The 17,939-nt window shown below is 38.6% G+C and overlaps 2 protein-coding genes across 2 annotated transcripts; one reads left to right on the forward strand and one right to left on the reverse strand.

The window, feature by feature from the left end:
- Window positions 1-1,605: 1,605 nt before the first annotated feature.
- Window positions 1,606-4,451, forward strand: LOC132166922 (3-hydroxy-3-methylglutaryl coenzyme A reductase). The gene is made up of 2 exons (XM_059577780.2): window positions 1,606-3,519; window positions 3,951-4,451. The coding sequence occupies exons 1-2, from the start codon at window positions 2,059-2,061 to the stop codon at window positions 4,191-4,193; spliced, it is 1,704 nt and encodes a 567-aa protein (XP_059433763.2). The 5' UTR covers window positions 1,606-2,058; the 3' UTR covers window positions 4,194-4,451.
- Window positions 4,452-9,731: 5,280 nt separating this feature from the next.
- On the reverse strand, window positions 9,732-10,436 carry LOC148587471 (uncharacterized). The gene has a single exon (XM_088512630.1). The coding sequence runs from the start codon at window positions 10,434-10,436 to the stop codon at window positions 9,732-9,734; it is 705 nt and encodes a 234-aa protein (XP_088368756.1).
- Window positions 10,437-17,939: the final 7,503 nt, after the last annotated feature.

Below are 17,939 nucleotides of genomic sequence, written 5' to 3' on the forward strand. Positions count from 1 at the left end.
AAATTATAATTTTATTGGCTACACCAACGAAGAGGACAAAATCCAGACTACTAGACTAGTTAATAATATGAGTTGAATAAGGGTGCCCCATTTTTTTTTTCTTCTTCGGTTCTTAAGATAAATACATTAATAAATAACTTATAACATAAAATATTTATAAAAATATAAAAACAATTTTTCATCTTTATCTCACATTAGATTTTTTTTTTTTTTTTAATAAAAAAAAAACACTTCAAAAACACATTAACAAACATACCAAAATTCCTTTACCATCAAGTAGATGTCACAATAAATTATCTAATATAGATTTTGATACAAATACTTAATACAAATCCATAGCACATAGCCAGCAAAGCATGAAGTCTCACTTCCTTTTCATCTCTACCTACTTCCAACAACTTTTTTTTTTTTTTTTTTGCAAATGATCTACCTACTAGGGTTGTACAAGCAAACGCATCCACATAATTCTTATGTTTGTTAAATTTATATTTGAACAACCGCTTTTTACAATATATATATATATATATATATATATATATATATATATATATATATATATATGTATTTTTTGGATGAACTATTATGAAGTGTTTGTATTTTCTTTGTTATTTTTAAGCTGAAATATTGTGGAATAAGGATATGAATTTCATTTAACAGACCCAAAACACTAAAAACAAGCTCAAAACATTTTCAAAATCATTAAATGGGCTAAAAAGGCGCATCAGGATATGCGGATAGCGATTAACAAAGAGAGCAACCAAACGGGTATTTTTTTTCTTCAAATGAATTTTTTAAGTGTTAAACGCACTTTTAAGACCCTCAAATGCACACCTAAATAGTCTCTTAGTAGAGCTCTCTAAGTTTTTCCTCCTTCCTTTTCATTGCTCTTCTCCTAGCTCTGTTCCTTAGCTTTGGTATGCTATTCCTTTGTTATGTTTCTTTTAGATTAATCATGCATCAACCTCTACACCTTCTGCTTGGGTCTAGTTTATGAAAGGTTATCCCGTTACTTCTTTGGGTGTGACAGATTAGGCCATTTGCTTGCCTATTCCCCTGTGGATCCTCTCCCTTCATCATATCAGACAGCAACAATATTATTGCTGCTGCTGTCTGCTGATTTTGGCTTGTTCTTATGGCTGCAAAACTCTCTCCTTTTGTCCTTTTAGAAGGAGATTCACCCATTATTACTCTACCTATCAATAAAGCCAGAACTTTCTCTTATTGGTGGACATTCAACAGTAGCTCCAATATTTTCAAAGTTAGCCCGCTTCGAAAACCTCCCACATTACTAATTGTAAAAATAAAAGTCTGCTTGCTAAATGAATCGTTTCTCACGTAATTCTTGAAAACATTCCCAACAAACCTACTTATGTAATTTTCACTTAGTATATAGGTAACAAAGAGAGCCATGTTTAGGGAGGTGAGCTGTAAGTGTAATAACATTGGGTGTTTTTTTGGTGTCAACAAAGCCTATTTGTGCACCAAAATTCATGCATAGAATCGCGGAAAATACATTAGAAATGATATGATAGTAAGAGTAAACCATAAGAATCTATATAATAAAATAAAAAGAGTAAATCATAAGAAAACAATAAGCAGTCTACGTGGGAGAGTGAAGAAAATGAAAGGACAGACAAAGTGGAAAGGGGGAGCCGGGCAAGAAATGGGAAGGAAAGAGACAATAAAGGGAATGAAAGGTTCAGTAGGTGTAAAACCTTTGACTAAACCCCACTCCTTTCTCCGATTCACACGTGCCAAAACCATTTTTACTCGTTAACCCAACCGACACCCCCTACTTCCTAGCTCCCTCCTCGTACGTGTGAAGCCATGATACCTGGTCTTTCTACCACTGGAATACTAAATGGAACGAAGCAAAATCCAACCACCCTCGGCGTTTGCTATAAATAGCCCTTAACTCTCGCTTGCTCTCTTCAAACAAAAACCCAAATCCACACACACAGTCAACTCTCCTCCCTCTCCGTTGGATTGCGCTAACGCCTTCATTTCCACCTTCAATCACAGCAGTCCAGTGCGCCGGCAGTTTCTGTTCATTTCACGATGGACGTGAGCCGGCGATCGACCAACAAACCCACTACGCCTATGAAAATGGGAGTGGTTGTCGATGATGAGAAGGAGCCCAGAGCGTCGGATGCTCTGCCTCTGCCTCTGTATTTGACCAATGCGGTGTTCTTCACGCTCTTCTTCTCGGTGGTCTACTTCCTGCTGACGCGGTGGCGGGAGAAGATCCGCAACTCCACTCCCCTCCACGTCGTCGATTTATCCGAGATCGTCGCGTTGGTCGCGTTGGTCGCCTCCCTCATCTACCTCCTCGGATTTTTCGGCATCGATTTTGTCCAGTCCATTTTCCGCCCTTCCGCCGATGTCTGGGCTGCCGACTACGACAAAAACCACGCCGAGGAATTGATTCTCGATGAGGACGCCCGGAAGGTTCCTTGCGGCGTCGATTGCGCACCGCCTCCACCCCAGGTGGTGGAGACTCTGGCGAGCGAAGAGGACGAGGAGATCATAAAGGCGGTGGTGGCGGGGACGACGCCGTCGTACTCGTTGGAAACGAAGCTGGGCGATTGCAAGAGGGCGGCGGTGATCCGGCGGGAGGCGGTGCAGAGGGTGACCGGGAAGTCCCTGGCTGGGCTGCCGCTGGAGGGATTCGACTACCAGTCCATACTGGGTCAGTGCTGCGAGATGCCCGTCGGCTACGTTCAGATTCCGGTGGGAATTGCCGGGCCGCTCTTGCTGGACGGCAGGGAGTACTCGGTACCGATGGCCACCACGGAGGGTTGTTTGGTGGCGAGCACCAACAGGGGCTGCAAGGCCATCCACCTGTCCGGCGGCGCAACCGCCGTGCTTTTGAAAGATGGGATGACAAGAGCTCCGGTCGTCAGGTTCGCCACAGCCCAAAGGGCTGCGGAATTGAAATTCTTCTTGGAGGACCCAAAAAACTTCGACACTCTGTCCATGGTTTTCAACCGCTCCAGCAGATTCGCGAGGCTCCAGACCATCAAGTGCGCGATTGCCGGTAAGAATCTGTACATTAGATTCTGCTGCAGTACGGGGGATGCCATGGGGATGAACATGATCTCCAAAGGCGTCCAGAACATCCTCGATTTCCTCCAGAAAGATTTCTCGGACATGGACGTAATCGGCCTCTCCGGTAACTTCTGTTCCGACAAAAAGCCAGCCGCCGTCAACTGGATTGAGGGGCGGGGAAAATCCGTTGTTTGCGAGGCTCTCATAAGCGGCGATGTGGTGAGGAAGGTCCTCAAAACCAACGTGGCAGCCTTGGTGGAGCTCAACATGCTCAAAAACCTCGCCGGCTCCGCCTTGGCTGGAGCTCTCGGCGGCTTCAACGCCCACGCCAGCAACATCGTCACTGCCATCTACTTAGCCACCGGCCAAGACCCCGCTCAGAATGTCGAGAGTTCTCACTGTATCACCATGATGGAAGCTGTCAACGATGGAAAGGATCTCCACGTCTCTGTCACCATGCCTTCTATTGAGGTATATAAAATTTCCACCTTTTTCTCTCATCCCCCATTGCTTTCCTAAATCTTTCGCCTTAACAATTTTTAACAATTTTAAAACGTGCGATTTGAAAATTCAATTAATGGTAACGGCAGTATAAAAGGCTTTTCGGCTTAAATTTTTAATACAAGTAGTTATGTATCATGGTATAGAGCTAATGATTATAAGACCAGGACGGACTTGACTCTATCAATTAATTCGATTTAAATTAAATATGTTACGGACCTTTCTTATTTAAAATGAGTTTAAGCTTACATGTAAAAGAGAGTGTTAAATGTTGATTAAATAATTAAATTTATTTATTTATTTTTTTTATTTTTTATTAATTTAACTTTTGAGATAATCGATAATTTAATATTTTTTAGTTACAATATTTTGAAGTGTTTTTTTGTTTCTTTTAATTTCAGGTTGGTACAGTTGGAGGAGGTACGCAGCTTGCTTCACAGTCGGCATGCTTGAACTTGCTTGGGGTGAAGGGTGCAAACAGAGAGGAGCCAGGATCAAACGCAAGGCTGCTGGCAACCATTGTAGCCGGCTCTGTCCTTGCTGGGGAGCTGTCTCTGATGTCTGCTCTGGCGGCCGGACAGCTTGTGAGGAGCCACATGAAGTACAATAGGTCGAGCAAAGATGTTTCCAAGGTTTCCTCTTAAGGAAACTTTTATACAAGTGAGAAGGCTTAAAAAAATCCAACTCATGATAATACAAATCAACTGTCTAGTAGGCATGAACAACATAAAAATACATAGCAGATCCCTGCAAAGAAATCCGTTTGTTTGTTGTATTCTTTTGTGTTATCGAATTTCTAGTCATGTAAGAGGTACCTGCAAATTGTGTACTGTGACTGAAATGTTTGTAGTATAATATAATATATTCGAAAAAAAAAAAAAAATTAATGGGAATTTCAGACTTTGACGCATTGAAACTTTCTAGTCATTGAAAGAAAAGTTGTTGCTGCTCAAAAAAAAAAAAAAAAAAAAATCAAAAAATCAAAAAATCAAAATCAAAATAAAAAATAAAAAAAAAAAATCAAAAAATCAAGATTAATAAATTTATCAATTTTAAAAACTAAACACCTCATATATCAATACCAAAATCAAATAAAGTAGTAAATTAATCAACACAGGACACAAAGATTTTGGTAACGAAGTGAAAATCTATTTGAAGAACTCTTCAAATAGTAAAACCAGTCTATGGCCGGCCAATTCAAAATGTATACACTATAGAAAACTTGTGTTACAGATTATTTTATTTACAAAACCTTTGCAATTTGAAGACCTAATCTTGTAATCTTAGTAAATAACACGATCACCTCCCACGTACAACATTGACTCCATAACCTTTGGCAATATTCTAAATGGATCACTTTCACGAAATAGCCTTGTTTGCTTCAAAAATTGAAACTCCAGTAGTTGTAGGCGTTTTTGTAGTTAAGAGTAATTAAGGATGAAATAAGAAGAAAGTTTTGAACCATTTAGGCTCAAGAAGGATATACAACCTCTCCAATAATGATGAAAAATAGCCGGTTGTGGGTTTTGAGGATTAAATAGATAGGGAGAAATAAGACTTTTAGACTTAACTGGTTAGGGTTTTACACTTTTTCGCTGGCAACGTTCATACCTGATGTAAACGAGCTAGCGAACGAGTGATCATGCCAAACTGCAATCTTCAACTCATTCGGCCCTACAGCAAATGAGAGCCTCTTAGACCTTTTGCGATCTTTTAATCAATATGCTTTTGTTCAGACTTGCATCGAATGAGCTAATCTGTGATCAAGATTTTCAAACTAATATTAATAGCTCATTTTGACCCAATAAACATTAAAATTGGAAAAGTTTCGTGAATTACAAAATTATAGAATTTTGGGTCATTTTTCTAATGCTACCAAACTTAGCTTCATCTGCTATCGGAAGCAAACAATATAGTTGGTTTACTCTGACTAGGTCTATGCATGCTAGACAACATAGACAAGCCTAAATTCTTGTCCTAGATCAAATTTTACATCAACTTAAACCTAGACCTATAAGTTACAACCAAACATATTTGAAAACTGAACTTGCAAATTAAACGCTAAAAGCTTAACAAGCTCCACACGTAACAAAACTTCCAACATTACAACTTAATAAAACATTATAACGATAAGAAGAAAAAAAGAAAAAAGGAAAAAAAATCCTATCAAACCACTAAACAAGAATTCTTTTGATTTCATTAAAGAAGATTTTGTTTCCCAAAACACTCAAACTCATCAAGCGTATGTGAAACAAAATTATATATAAAAAGAAAACTCAATACGATAATAAGATTTTGAGCATCAAAGAGCAAAGTCAACAATCATAAAGCAAAGAGCAAACTGTTCTTCCTTTTTGTCACGAAATGAAAAAAAGAAAAAAAAGAAGAGATATTACATAATGGAAGAATCATGATACCTAAAAGCAAACACTAATAATGGGGAGCTAAAACCAAATGACATCAGCAAAAAAGTTATTTACAAGTGCAGGAAAAGGGCTCGAATGATCCAAATTTTCAGAAACGTTAACAGTGATAGATATTTGTTCTAGATTAGCCAATTAAAGAAGTACACAACTATCTACTTTTGTAACTCCTTCCCGAAGATTCTCACAAGTTCCTAGCCTTTGGTCATGGTTATGCACTACTTATGCTAATATTTGAATGTAAATTTAATTTGATAATTCGAAATATAAAATTAGAGAAAATTTTACATTGCAATTACTTCTTTAGACATCAAAAAAAAAAAAAAAAAAAAAATACACTCTCAATTTAGTGTTTTTATTTTTTAAAGTTTTTTAATTTCACCTATCCGTTATGATTGTTCATTATATCTTAATATAGGGGTGTCTTAAAAATACCCACACTAATTTTTAGGAAACAAAAAGAAAAAAATTTCAAAGATTTAGTCCGGATTTAACGAAGTTTGCAAAAAATATACCTTAAAAGAAAAACATAAGTATTTTGGAAAAAAATACTAATCAAGTGGTGAAATTGAAAAAAATTTAAAGATTAATGCACTAAATTGAAAGTTTTTTAAATTTATGGAATAATTATAAAAGCGGTAACAATTAAAAAAAAATTAAGTGAAATTTTTCTATATAATTAGGGGTAATTATCTTTTTTCCCATCAACTACAACATATTGTCACTTTACCCTTATGAATTGACAACATTACTGCCCGACCTTATTAAACTACAATTTTGTGCCAAAAACTCTCATTCCGTAAGTCAAAGGCGTTAACTCAGATGGTCAGCCCGTCACGTGCGCTTCACATGCTATCTTAAAATGACAATGTGTTGTAGTTGATGGGGGCAAAGTGACAATGCATTGTAGTTGATGTGAAAAAATGTGGGATAAAAAATTTCAAGATGGCATGTGGGGTGCACGTGACGGGTTGACCGTTTGATTTAACACTTTTGATTGACAGAATGAGAGGTTGGGGTACAAAATGGTAGTTTGATAGGGTCGGACAGTAGAGTTGTCAGTTTATGAAGACAAAATGATAATGTATTGTAATTAATGAGAGAAAATCACCAGAAGATAATTATCCCGTATAATTAGGAAGTGCATATGGTTGCATGCTGAACACGACGTTGGTCTACCAGATTTAGATTTTATTCAGGAAATTAGGTGAAATCGTGGCAAATAAAAAAGAACATAAAATAGATGGGTGCGTGTATCGTGGCCCCCAAAAAAACATGTGAGTCATGGCTTCGGCTTGTTGACTGAATCAAATTAAAGAAAGTGGGTTTCACCCATTTCACACCGACCTTTGTAAAGACAGTATTCCTACGTTTGAAACAGTTACAATCAACATTGACCATCACTTCCTTCGTGTTTCCTTTTTCATATTATCGTTAGGTTTGTTTTTCGATCAAACAAAAGCATGATTTTGACAGCATGGCAATTACTGAAACATCAGATTCAATCTCGTGTTTCAGGTTCCGGATTAGTTTACTAATCTCAATTTCTGTTCAGATTGATAGCGATTCGAACACAAAAAAAACACATAAAATTGTTTAAAATTTGTTCAGACACGTAAATACTATAAAAACGCCTTCACATTTGTTAGCAAAGTGCCAAAGTTGTTTGAATCTCTGACCACTCCAAATCACCCACGGTTAAGTAAACTCCGAGCCTATGTAAAGCATTCCTCCATACGGGTTGGATAAGATTTCAACTTTGCTAGTAGAGTTGGTCTTAAAAAATTGTTTGCACCCAAAAGTATTCGAATCTTAGACTTGATTAAAATGCCACGAGCGAACCCGGCGTAAAATACCAAGTCAAATTTGTAGGCCTAGGTCACAAAGGGATCCAACTCAAATCCTACAATACTTGACCTGGAATTTGCGGCAGGCTTGTGGTCAATATTTTTTGGCTGTGAGCCTCTAAAGTGGAGTACTTCCAAACATTTTCATGCTTCACGTGGAATTTGCGCCCACAGACTTCTGTGCAAAATCATTATTTTCTGGAAATAAGTCGATTTTTTCTGTACTGTAATGCCTAACTTACTTTTGTGCAAGTGCGAGGGTTTTGAATCATTATTTTCTGGAAATAAGTTGATTTTTTCTGTAATCTGTAATGCCTAACTTGCTGGTTCGTGATATTGAAATTAATAATTATTGAGAAGGCTAGGTACGGAGGGAGAGAGGAAGAAACGCTAAGAAATATTATGGACTATATTTTTTCCTCAATACATTTCTTTTTATTGATGGTTTATTTATACTAGTGATATACTAACCGTTATATTGTAGTCGTTGCTTTGTTTCCTTTTCTTGCTTGCCTCATTGTCTTTCATTTTCTTGCTTTATCTCCTCGTCTTGTATGGCTTAATAGTTGACTTGTAAAATTCTTACTGAGATTTTGTTTGTTGTTATTTAAGGTTAGTCTGTATATATCTCGTTAATTAAATTACTACTCGAATTTAATTATCTAATTTATATTATAACACTTCTTTTTATATCTTGGTTCAAACTCTTCTCTTAATAAGTGAGGTCCAACATATAAAATATTTAACTAAAATAGATGGTGAATTGATGAAGACAACGTTCAAAATCATGTCTTCTAACTCTAATACCATATTAAATTAGAACTTATCCTAAAAGCATAAACTTATAGAAAAGAGTATTAAATTATATTCCAACATATCTCACCGGAAAATATGGTTGATGTCTAAAACTTCCTAGGGGGTGCTTGGATGAAGATTGATGTGGGAGCATAGAGGAGCTTACTTGCACTTTTTTTTTTTTTTTTTTTGATAATAGGGGGGGGTATTCGTCTCTTCTCCCTGACTAGATCTCAAGGACACTATGCAAAACGTCCCTTTTACATTGGTAAAGTATGTGACACATGTCACTTTATTGGATTCGTTTGTATGAATTACCTACAAACTAATTTATAGTAAATTTCTATTCGGTCAGGTAAGACTTAGACTTTTGTCTACGAGCATGATTCCAATAAATTATTTGCACTCAAGCAGAGTCGAACCTTAGACTTAATGCTTCATAAGGCATCAAAGAGCCAAATAACTTACGACTTGAGTCCATTCCTTGGGATAAGCTTACTTACACCTTTGTAATAAAAATTAAAAAAGCAACGTTGTTTACCATATCATGACTTAGATGAAAATGTGATGCGAACCAACTAATAATAAAACATAAGAAATGATAAATCTGTTACTTCGAGAGAGCTATGATCTTCAATGGCTACTTCGAGTGAGCCTTGGCCCTTGACTTCCAAAATACATTAAACTGTATTTTAAAACAATATCAACTCATACTTTGTTATTGATAGTTCTCCTTTAAATAGAGAAACAATATATTATTGATTACATGATAGACCAATTAGGTCTTGACTTGAACGACTATAATAAAAAAAAAATCTAACTACTTATTGGATTGTAAAATCTACCGAGATACACTTCTTATTGCATTCTAACACGACACTAGTCAATATCAAATAATTATAATCATATCAAAATGCGACCACTTTGCCACTGAAAGAAACACATCTTAGACATGATGTGTTCCCCGAAATCATGACTTTGATGAAAATGGGAGCACTTGAAACAACTAAGATGGTGGTATTACAGTTGGGCAGTATATATTAATTCTGCACGTTTTAAACAACTGGTTTAATGTTTCTAGCTGTCCTTTTTTTTTGAAGTGGAACTCGAATTTTCATTAAACTGGTAAAAGCTTCTCAGCCAATACAATCTCATGTATACATATCGGAATAGACAGCCGCCATTGGTGCTCACCGTTCAGGCTCAACGCATGCTTGGCTAATCTATCTGCTGCCGAGTTTGCTTCCCTTCGAACATGGCGAACTTGCCAAGCCCGACAGCTGCCAAGGGTGAGCTTCACATCATCAAGCATTTGTCCTGCCATAGCCCAACTGTTCCCCTCCCCTTGCAGACTCTGAACCACCCCAAGGGAATCCCCTTCAAGAATAATCTGATCCATTCCGAGTTGCCGAACAAACTGGGCTGCTGACCATGCCCCGACTACCTCTGCTGTCATGGGGTCTGTGACAAACGGCTTGGTAAAACATTTTGCCGCAATCACCTCACCTTCATGGTTGCGAACCACCAGGCCCACACCCATTCTTTTCCCTCCTGTATCAATGGCTGCATCCCAGTTACATTTCAGAAAGTCTGAAGGAGGTGGTTTCCATTTCTCTGATGGAGTTGGTCGAACCTGCTGACCATTCTGCCGCTTACTGGTTAGAGCAGACTTAGCGGATTCCAGCTGGTCCGAAGCCCTTTGCAGCAACTGCACAGGTGAAGAGAACACCCCTTCAAACACCCATTTGTTTCTACGTAACCAAATTTGGCGTGCTGTGCATGCAAACAAATCAACTTCCGCTTCATCTAAACGAACCAACATTCCTTCAAAGATTTCCGTGAACTCCAGGTCTGCAATGGGGCTCTTATTAATCTTGCTCATACTTCCATGCCAAACGTCTTGCGCCGCAGGGGCAGGTCCATAGCGCGTGCCCTACCGTTTCAGTTTCTCGGCCACAAATTGGGCATGAGGGATCCTCCAGTATCTTATGCTTATGCAGGTTCTCCCTCGTTGGTAGTATATTGTTACAGGCTTGCCATATAAACATCTTCACCACCCGAGGGCCTCCAATACGCCATATTCGTTTCCAAAGAGAGCTGACAGCCCTACCATTTGAGCACCCACCCAACTCCCAATCCCTGGCCTCCAAAGCCACATAGTATGCACTCCGAACAGTAAATTGTCCATTCTTAGTAGGACCCCAGATCATTCGGTCAGCTTGTGTGCTTGGGCATATAGGGATACCACAAATGGTACTGGCCTCCTCCGGTAGAAAAATGGCTTTCACCAATGGGATATTCCACCACCGTGTGTTATTATCTATAAGCTCCTTTACCTTAGCATTCCCCTCAAGATACCGAATGGGTGTTTGAACCGCATGAGTGGTTTGGGTAGGCAACCACCTGTCTCCCCATATAGATATAGAATTCCCATCGCCAACCCGCCACACCATACCTTCCCGAAGTAACGCCTTAGCATTCCAAATGCTTTGCCATGCGTAGGAAGGTTTCCTCCCCAACGGAGCATCTAGGAAAGTACTATTAGGGAAGTACTTTTCCTTTAAGATTTTTGCCACAAGAGACTCTGGGTTTTGGATCAACCTCCACCCTTGCTTGGCAAGCAAAGCCATGTTGAAGCATTCCAGATCGCGGTAACCCATTCCTCCCAATTCCTTCGGCCTCCCCAATTTTTCCCAGCTCATCCAGACTATTTTATTGTCCTTTTCTTTGTGCCCCCACCAGAATCTAGACATCATTGAATTAATCTCTCGGCACAAGGTCTTCGGTAGTTGAAATACACTCATAGTGTAAGTCGGGATTGCCTGAATCACAGCTTTTAGAAGCACCTCCTTCCCAGTTTGTGAGAGGAACTTCTCCTTCCACCCATGCATTTTGTCCCAGACACGCCCTTTAAGCCCATCAAAAGATCTAATGCGGGCTCTCCCAACTAGCGCTGGCAAGCCCAAGTAAGATTCATACCGCTGTGTCATCGGTACCCCAACCAGTTCTGATAAGAGCCCCCGAACCTCCAAAGGGGTATTACGACTAAAGTATATGGCGGTCTTCTCTTTATTTAGCTTTTGGCCTGAAGCTTTCTCGTAATCCTCAAGCACTCTTTGTAAACACCTCAATTCGGCTACTTTTGCTTTACAAAATAATAGGCTATCATCCGCGAAGAAAAGGTGATAGAGCCTTGTACCCCCACGAGAAAAGGGCACTCCCATGAAGCCTCCGTCACCTTCCATTCTCTGTAAAGCGAAGCTTAGCCCCTCGGCACATATTATGAAAAAATAAGGTGATAGGGGGTCACCTTGCCGAAGACCTCTAGAGGGTGTAACATTCCCATAGGCCTGCCCGTTGATGAGAACCGAATATTTGACTGTACGTACACAAGTCATAACCAGAAAAATCCACCTTTCAGCAAACCCCATCCTTTTCATGACAAGTTCTAAAAAATCCCACTCGACACGGTCGTATGCCTTGCTCATGTCAAGCTTCAACGCCATATATCCTTCTCTTCCAACTAAACGAGTGTCCATGGTATGGAGGGCCTCAAAAGCAATAAGGACATTGTCTGTAATGAGTCTCCCAGGGATAAAAGCACTTTGGTTCGGGGAAATGATAATCCCTAAAACTCTCTTCAATCGATTCGCCAACACCTTTGCTATTAGCTTATATATAACATTACATAAGCTAATAGGGCGAAAATCCGTGACCTTTGAGGGCTTTTTAATTTTAGGGACAAGTGCTATATGAGTTGCATTTATTTCTGCATCAAAATTCCCATTATTTAAAAAATCAAGAACAGCTTGACAAACATCGTTACGTACCGTGCTCCAAGAATTCTGATAGAAACAGGCAGAAAAGCCATTCGGACCTGGGGATTTTAAAGGGTGCATTTGCGCCAATGCTTGGTCCACCTCTACCGCCTCGAATTTTGTCAGCAACCTGAAATTCATCTCGTCGGTGACAGTGGCTTGCATCCCCTCTAAGAACACCTCTTTTCCATCGGTCCCCTCTGAATTGAATAAATTCTGGAAATAAGTAACAAATGCATTGCTAATCTCCTCTATCTTGGACCACTCTTTCTCTTCAACATCAACAACTTTTTTGATGGTGTTGATTCGTCTTCTATGGCTAGCCCAGGCATGAAAGAAAGGCGTATTCCTGTCCCCATCCCGATACCAACTTTGTTTGGCCCGTTGTTTCCATCTTGTATCTTCAAATTCCAGCAAGGTGTCTAGCTCCTCTTGGAGACGTTTGATGGCTGCATTGTGCTCAGTGCCCTCCACCCTTTGTAAATTCTCCAACAGCTCGGTCTTCTCCTTAACCAAAATTTCATTTTTCCCAAATTTTGCCCGGCTCCACCATTTTAATCGTGATTGACACCGTTCCAACTTACTTCGTATTTTCGACAAAGCTCCCCCTTCGCCATCATTCCCTGTCCAAGAATTTTGTATAATAGCCTCACATTCACTATCTGGAAGCCAACTTGCCTCAAATTTGAAACTCCTCCTTCCTTTTGAGCTCCGTGGCTGTTTTGTATTTAGAGAGACTAAGATCGGGTTATGGTCGGAGGCTCTAGCTGCCATTACATGTACCCCAGCTGATTTGTATAATGCACACCAGCCACTATTCCCTACGGCCCGATCCAATCTTTCTTGGGTATATGTCTCATCTTGTCGTTTGTTCGACCACGTATATTTCGGGCCCGAAAACCCCAAGTCCCCCAAATGACATTCCTCCAACACGGTCCGAAAAGCTTCCATTTGCCCCTCTCTTCGCCGACTAGCTCCCGTCTTCTCGGATTGGTTAGTAATTTCATTAAAATCTCCTACACAAAGCCACGGGACCGGGGCATAGACTTTCAAGTGTGATAGTAGGGACCATGATTCTGCCCTTTTGGTAGGATCGGGATGACCATAGAACCCGGTGAACTTCCATGGGACCACATTATCTGACAACTTAACTATGGCACTAATATGGCGCCTTGAGTAATTTTGTATTTCTAATTCCTCCGCCACCCGCCAAAATAAAGCCAAGCCCCCACTCCTTCCAACCGGCTCTACCACAAATAATCCTTCAAAGCCTAGCTTCACTCTCATCCACTCCATACGCTTTTTGTTACTAATTGTTTCCATTAGGAACAAAAAGCTGGGTTTCTTTTCCTTAACCATTTGGCTAAGGTCTCGAACTGTCCGAGGGTTCCCAAGCCCTCGGCAGTTCCAACTTATGAGACTCATTTGAACCGGCGGGGCCGCATAGCAGCCGCCGCCGTCTCTATCTCTTTCTCTCCCTCCATCAAAGCACCTTTGCATTTTTTATTCATCAACCACTGTTCTGTTGGCTCTTTCTCTTGGCTGGAGAACTTGCGTTTATGGCCTCCCGAGAAGGAATGGGAAAAACTCCCCAAATCCTCCTTCGAAACCCTTGCCATTCTTTTCCACTGTTTCAGATTTTTCTTTAACTCCTCCTCCCCTTGTTTTGGCACTATCTCCATGTCTATACTGTCCCTTTGCACCCCCACATCTGCATTAGCACCCTCAGCCCCATCCGACTTATTTTTATTTCCCACCTCAGCAGAAGTGGGCCTTTTCTCCACATTCTCCAGCAATGTTGGCCCAATACAAGATTCTCCCCCACTGGGCTTTTTTCCCCTTAGTTCCTTCTTTTCATTTATGTTGGGGGCGCAATGCACGTCGACACCCAACGCTGTTTCTGGAACCATGCAGTTATTACCTCCAGCATCTCCCATAAATGGAACCGTTAATTGCGCCTCATTCACTTGTGTGCGGACCACCGAATTACCACCCCCTGATCTCGCACTCTCCATATGGAAAGAATCCGAGCCTTGACTGCTCACATCCTCGTGAGCGTTAGAGCAACGGTAAGGGTTTCCGTGATTATAGTGACTTGCCTTATTTTCCCCTCCCTTGAACGTGGAGCCGCCTTCACTGCCCCTTGTCGTCGAGTGCTGGAAGCCGCCACCTCTATCTCCGCCGCCAGTCCTCCTTGAATCATCAGCCCGCAACCAGACACCCCACTCCTTGACATTGCGATCGTTGGTTCTTCTATGGACAGGCTTTACTGGACATCCTTGCTTGTCATGCAAAATTCTGCCGCAGTCAAAGCAAAGCATGGGCAGTTTCTCATACTTGAAGTCCACCCAGTACGATTTCCCCCCTAGCTGCAGTGCCCTTCCCCTCTCCAGTGGTTTGTGAAGGTTGATGATTACACGAATACGTAAACACCTTCCCCAACCTGCACCATCGCCAGCAACATCTACATCTTCTACAACGCCCATTGACTCACCAATTTTGATACCAACCGTTTTGTTCATACACACTAAGGGCATCTCATGAACCTGGACCCAGAACGGCGAAAAAAGAGAATTCCATTTGAGACACCGGAATACTTCCATCAAATTCTTTAATCACCAAAATCTGCCGATCAAAGGACCAAGGCCTTCCCTCCAAAACTCGTCTCTTATCATCTACCTCCTCAAACTCAAAGAGCCAAATATTTTCTTGTACTTCCTTAAAAACCACGGAACCAGCCAAGCGCCAAATCCGTGACAACACCGTCCTAAAAGCTTCCTTGTTGACCCTTCGCTCCCCACCAATCCTGCCGACCAAACACCGTTCCCCTTTCATGCGTCCCTCCGCGATTTCCCCTTCACTGATCACCAAACCAACCTTCTCCCCCTCCGTCAAAGCTATCTTCCCACAGAGCCTTTCTAGTTCCTCCGACATCCTGCTTATGCTCCCTTGATACCCACTTGCTAGTTGACAGAACTGACCCTTCCCTTCTCTCCCGCAATGAGCGGTAGAAGACAAGCACTCCTGACCTAGCCGTTTCAGAGAGAAACCCTAGTGGGGACTCCAAATAAAGGCTAATTTTGTTTCTAGCTGTCCTATAGCAAGTTAGTTGCCTTCACATTCTGATCTGTCAAGGAAGAGAAAATAAGACAATTATTAAGGATACAAGGTTGTGATAATCCATCCACAGCTAACCAAAATCTTGATAAAAATCAAGGTAATATTACTAAAAAAGGATTCTGCAAGTACTTGTGACTTGTTGTCGGCTGCCAATTAATGAATGTGCTGCGCACAATCATTGATTCAAGATTATAAAATGGAAAGAAGAATTGAATCTAATCTCAGTGGAATCATATATATATATATATATGAATGTGGCTGCGCACAATCATTGATTCAAGATTATAAAATGGAAAGAAGAATTGAATCCAATCTCGGGAAATATATATATATATATATATATATATATAAAAGTTGAATCACTCTTTAGAGGTAATCTAGAATTGCAACATATAGCGTGAATCATTTTTTTAAAAACTAAACCGATTTTTTTTAAGGCATAATTTTTTAATTGGTTTTTTAAGAGTGAATCGGTCATTAAATTAACTTAATTAAGAGCATTTAATTATATTTTAGTAATTTTCCTTATATGTAATTTCATTAAGTTCAAACATTTAATGTACCATATTATTTTCTCAGAATTTATTACTTTTCAAAACTATATAAAGACAATATTTAAAATTTAAAAACATACTACATTAATTAACTAGTCATAATCAGCAAGTCATAAAAAAAAAATAAAGTAAATAAAAAAAAAGGCCATATAGCCCATTTTTTTAAAAAAATGCTATTTTGTTTTTCTTTATACTTTACATTTTAAACCATGTATATCTATAGGAACAAATTTTTATTAAAAAAAAAAAATTGTTTATTTTCTTCTGTACTTTTTTTTTTTTCCGAATGTTCAAAATTATTTGCGTTTGATTTGTATTGAAATATTATAGATGCCACACAAAAAATATTAAATATTCATGCTAATTTTCTATTTTATAATCCATGTATTCTTCTTGCTATTTTTTTTTTTTAAAAAAAAAAAAAATCGTAGTATATATATATATATATATAGGATTTTAATACTAAATAAGGAAACAAATAATACAAATCAAATTATTATGTATTAATGCGTTTAGTCACTTTAATATTTTTAATTCAAATTTAGAAGAGGTTAGAGAAGACGAGTTGTTTTTTCTAAATATAATGTGCATGTAATAATAGACAATTTATAAAATAAGAATTGTTTTTTTTTTCCTAAATAATAAGGCACTAAAAAACAATTTGATTAATAATAGATTATCTACAAAATAATAAGGCCTACAAAATAAAGATCTCCCAATTATTTTGTAGACGTGCCTACACACACCATGAAAATGCGTTTAAATTTTAAAATTAAATTATAATGAAGTTATAAGCTTGTAGAATCTTCTTCAGGATCCTCTTTCTCTAATTAACAATTTGCTTTTTCTAATATATATATTATCTAAAAAACATACGAATTGTTTTTCTAAATATACTCTGTGTACGTTTTTTCATTGGAAAAAATATAGTGTGTTTTTATTTAACTTTTATGTTTTGTATTGTTAATATAAATTAGCAATACTCATACTGTCTGCCTTTGTTGCAATTTGATAAAACTATGCGTTTTTAACTTGAGGTTATAGGGTTTAATATATTTACTTTGTGTTGCATGCATCTTCCTATTAGTTTCATTCCTCAATGCATATAAAGTCGACTTTGCCGATAATTCCATCAAAACCCCGCATCCCATTATTTTTGCACAACTACATAGAAAAAATATATAAATATGTAAAAGCAAAGTGTCACATGTATTTGATTCTATTTTCTCTCTATTTTTATATCAGAAATTACTTTTCTTTTTTTCTCTTTTTTTGTTTTTGTTTTTTTAATTTTCATTTTAAACTGCACCTATGCTCACAAAGATTTTAACATATTCAAATTTGTATGAATTAAACTAAAATTAAAGGTCTTATGTTTTAATTCATTTGAAACATTTTTTAAGTGTTTTGAAAGAGCCACGACTTTTTTTAAACCTATATAAGAAGTACAATGGAGATACTTTTTAAGTTTTAAAATTAAATTATAATGAAGAATTCCGAAGATAGCACAGTTTATGTGCTAGTTATATATAGTAAACAAGCATTAATGTGTAGACTATGATCAACAAGAAAACTACAAAAAAAATAAACAATTAGCGTGCAACCTAATCCAATGGGCTTCTACTCTAAATATGTCGGCCTGTTGGGCCTTGTTTCATTGTATTAACTATTAATAGACATCTACTATATGTTCGGTTTTTTCAGATTTTTTTTCCCCCATTCAAAAGGGTAGACGGGGGTCATCAGATTTGGCTTCTTTATTTGAAAGAGATCAAAGTAGCAGCATTACTTGTTGGGACCTCAATAAAAGGGGGCCTAGACGATCTGCAAAGG

The sequence above is a fragment of the Corylus avellana genome, chromosome 2 (assembly GCF_965113065.1).
Source record: "Corylus avellana chromosome 2, dhCorAvel1.hap1.2, whole genome shotgun sequence".
Classification (NCBI taxonomy): domain Eukaryota; kingdom Viridiplantae; phylum Streptophyta; class Magnoliopsida; order Fagales; family Betulaceae; genus Corylus; species Corylus avellana.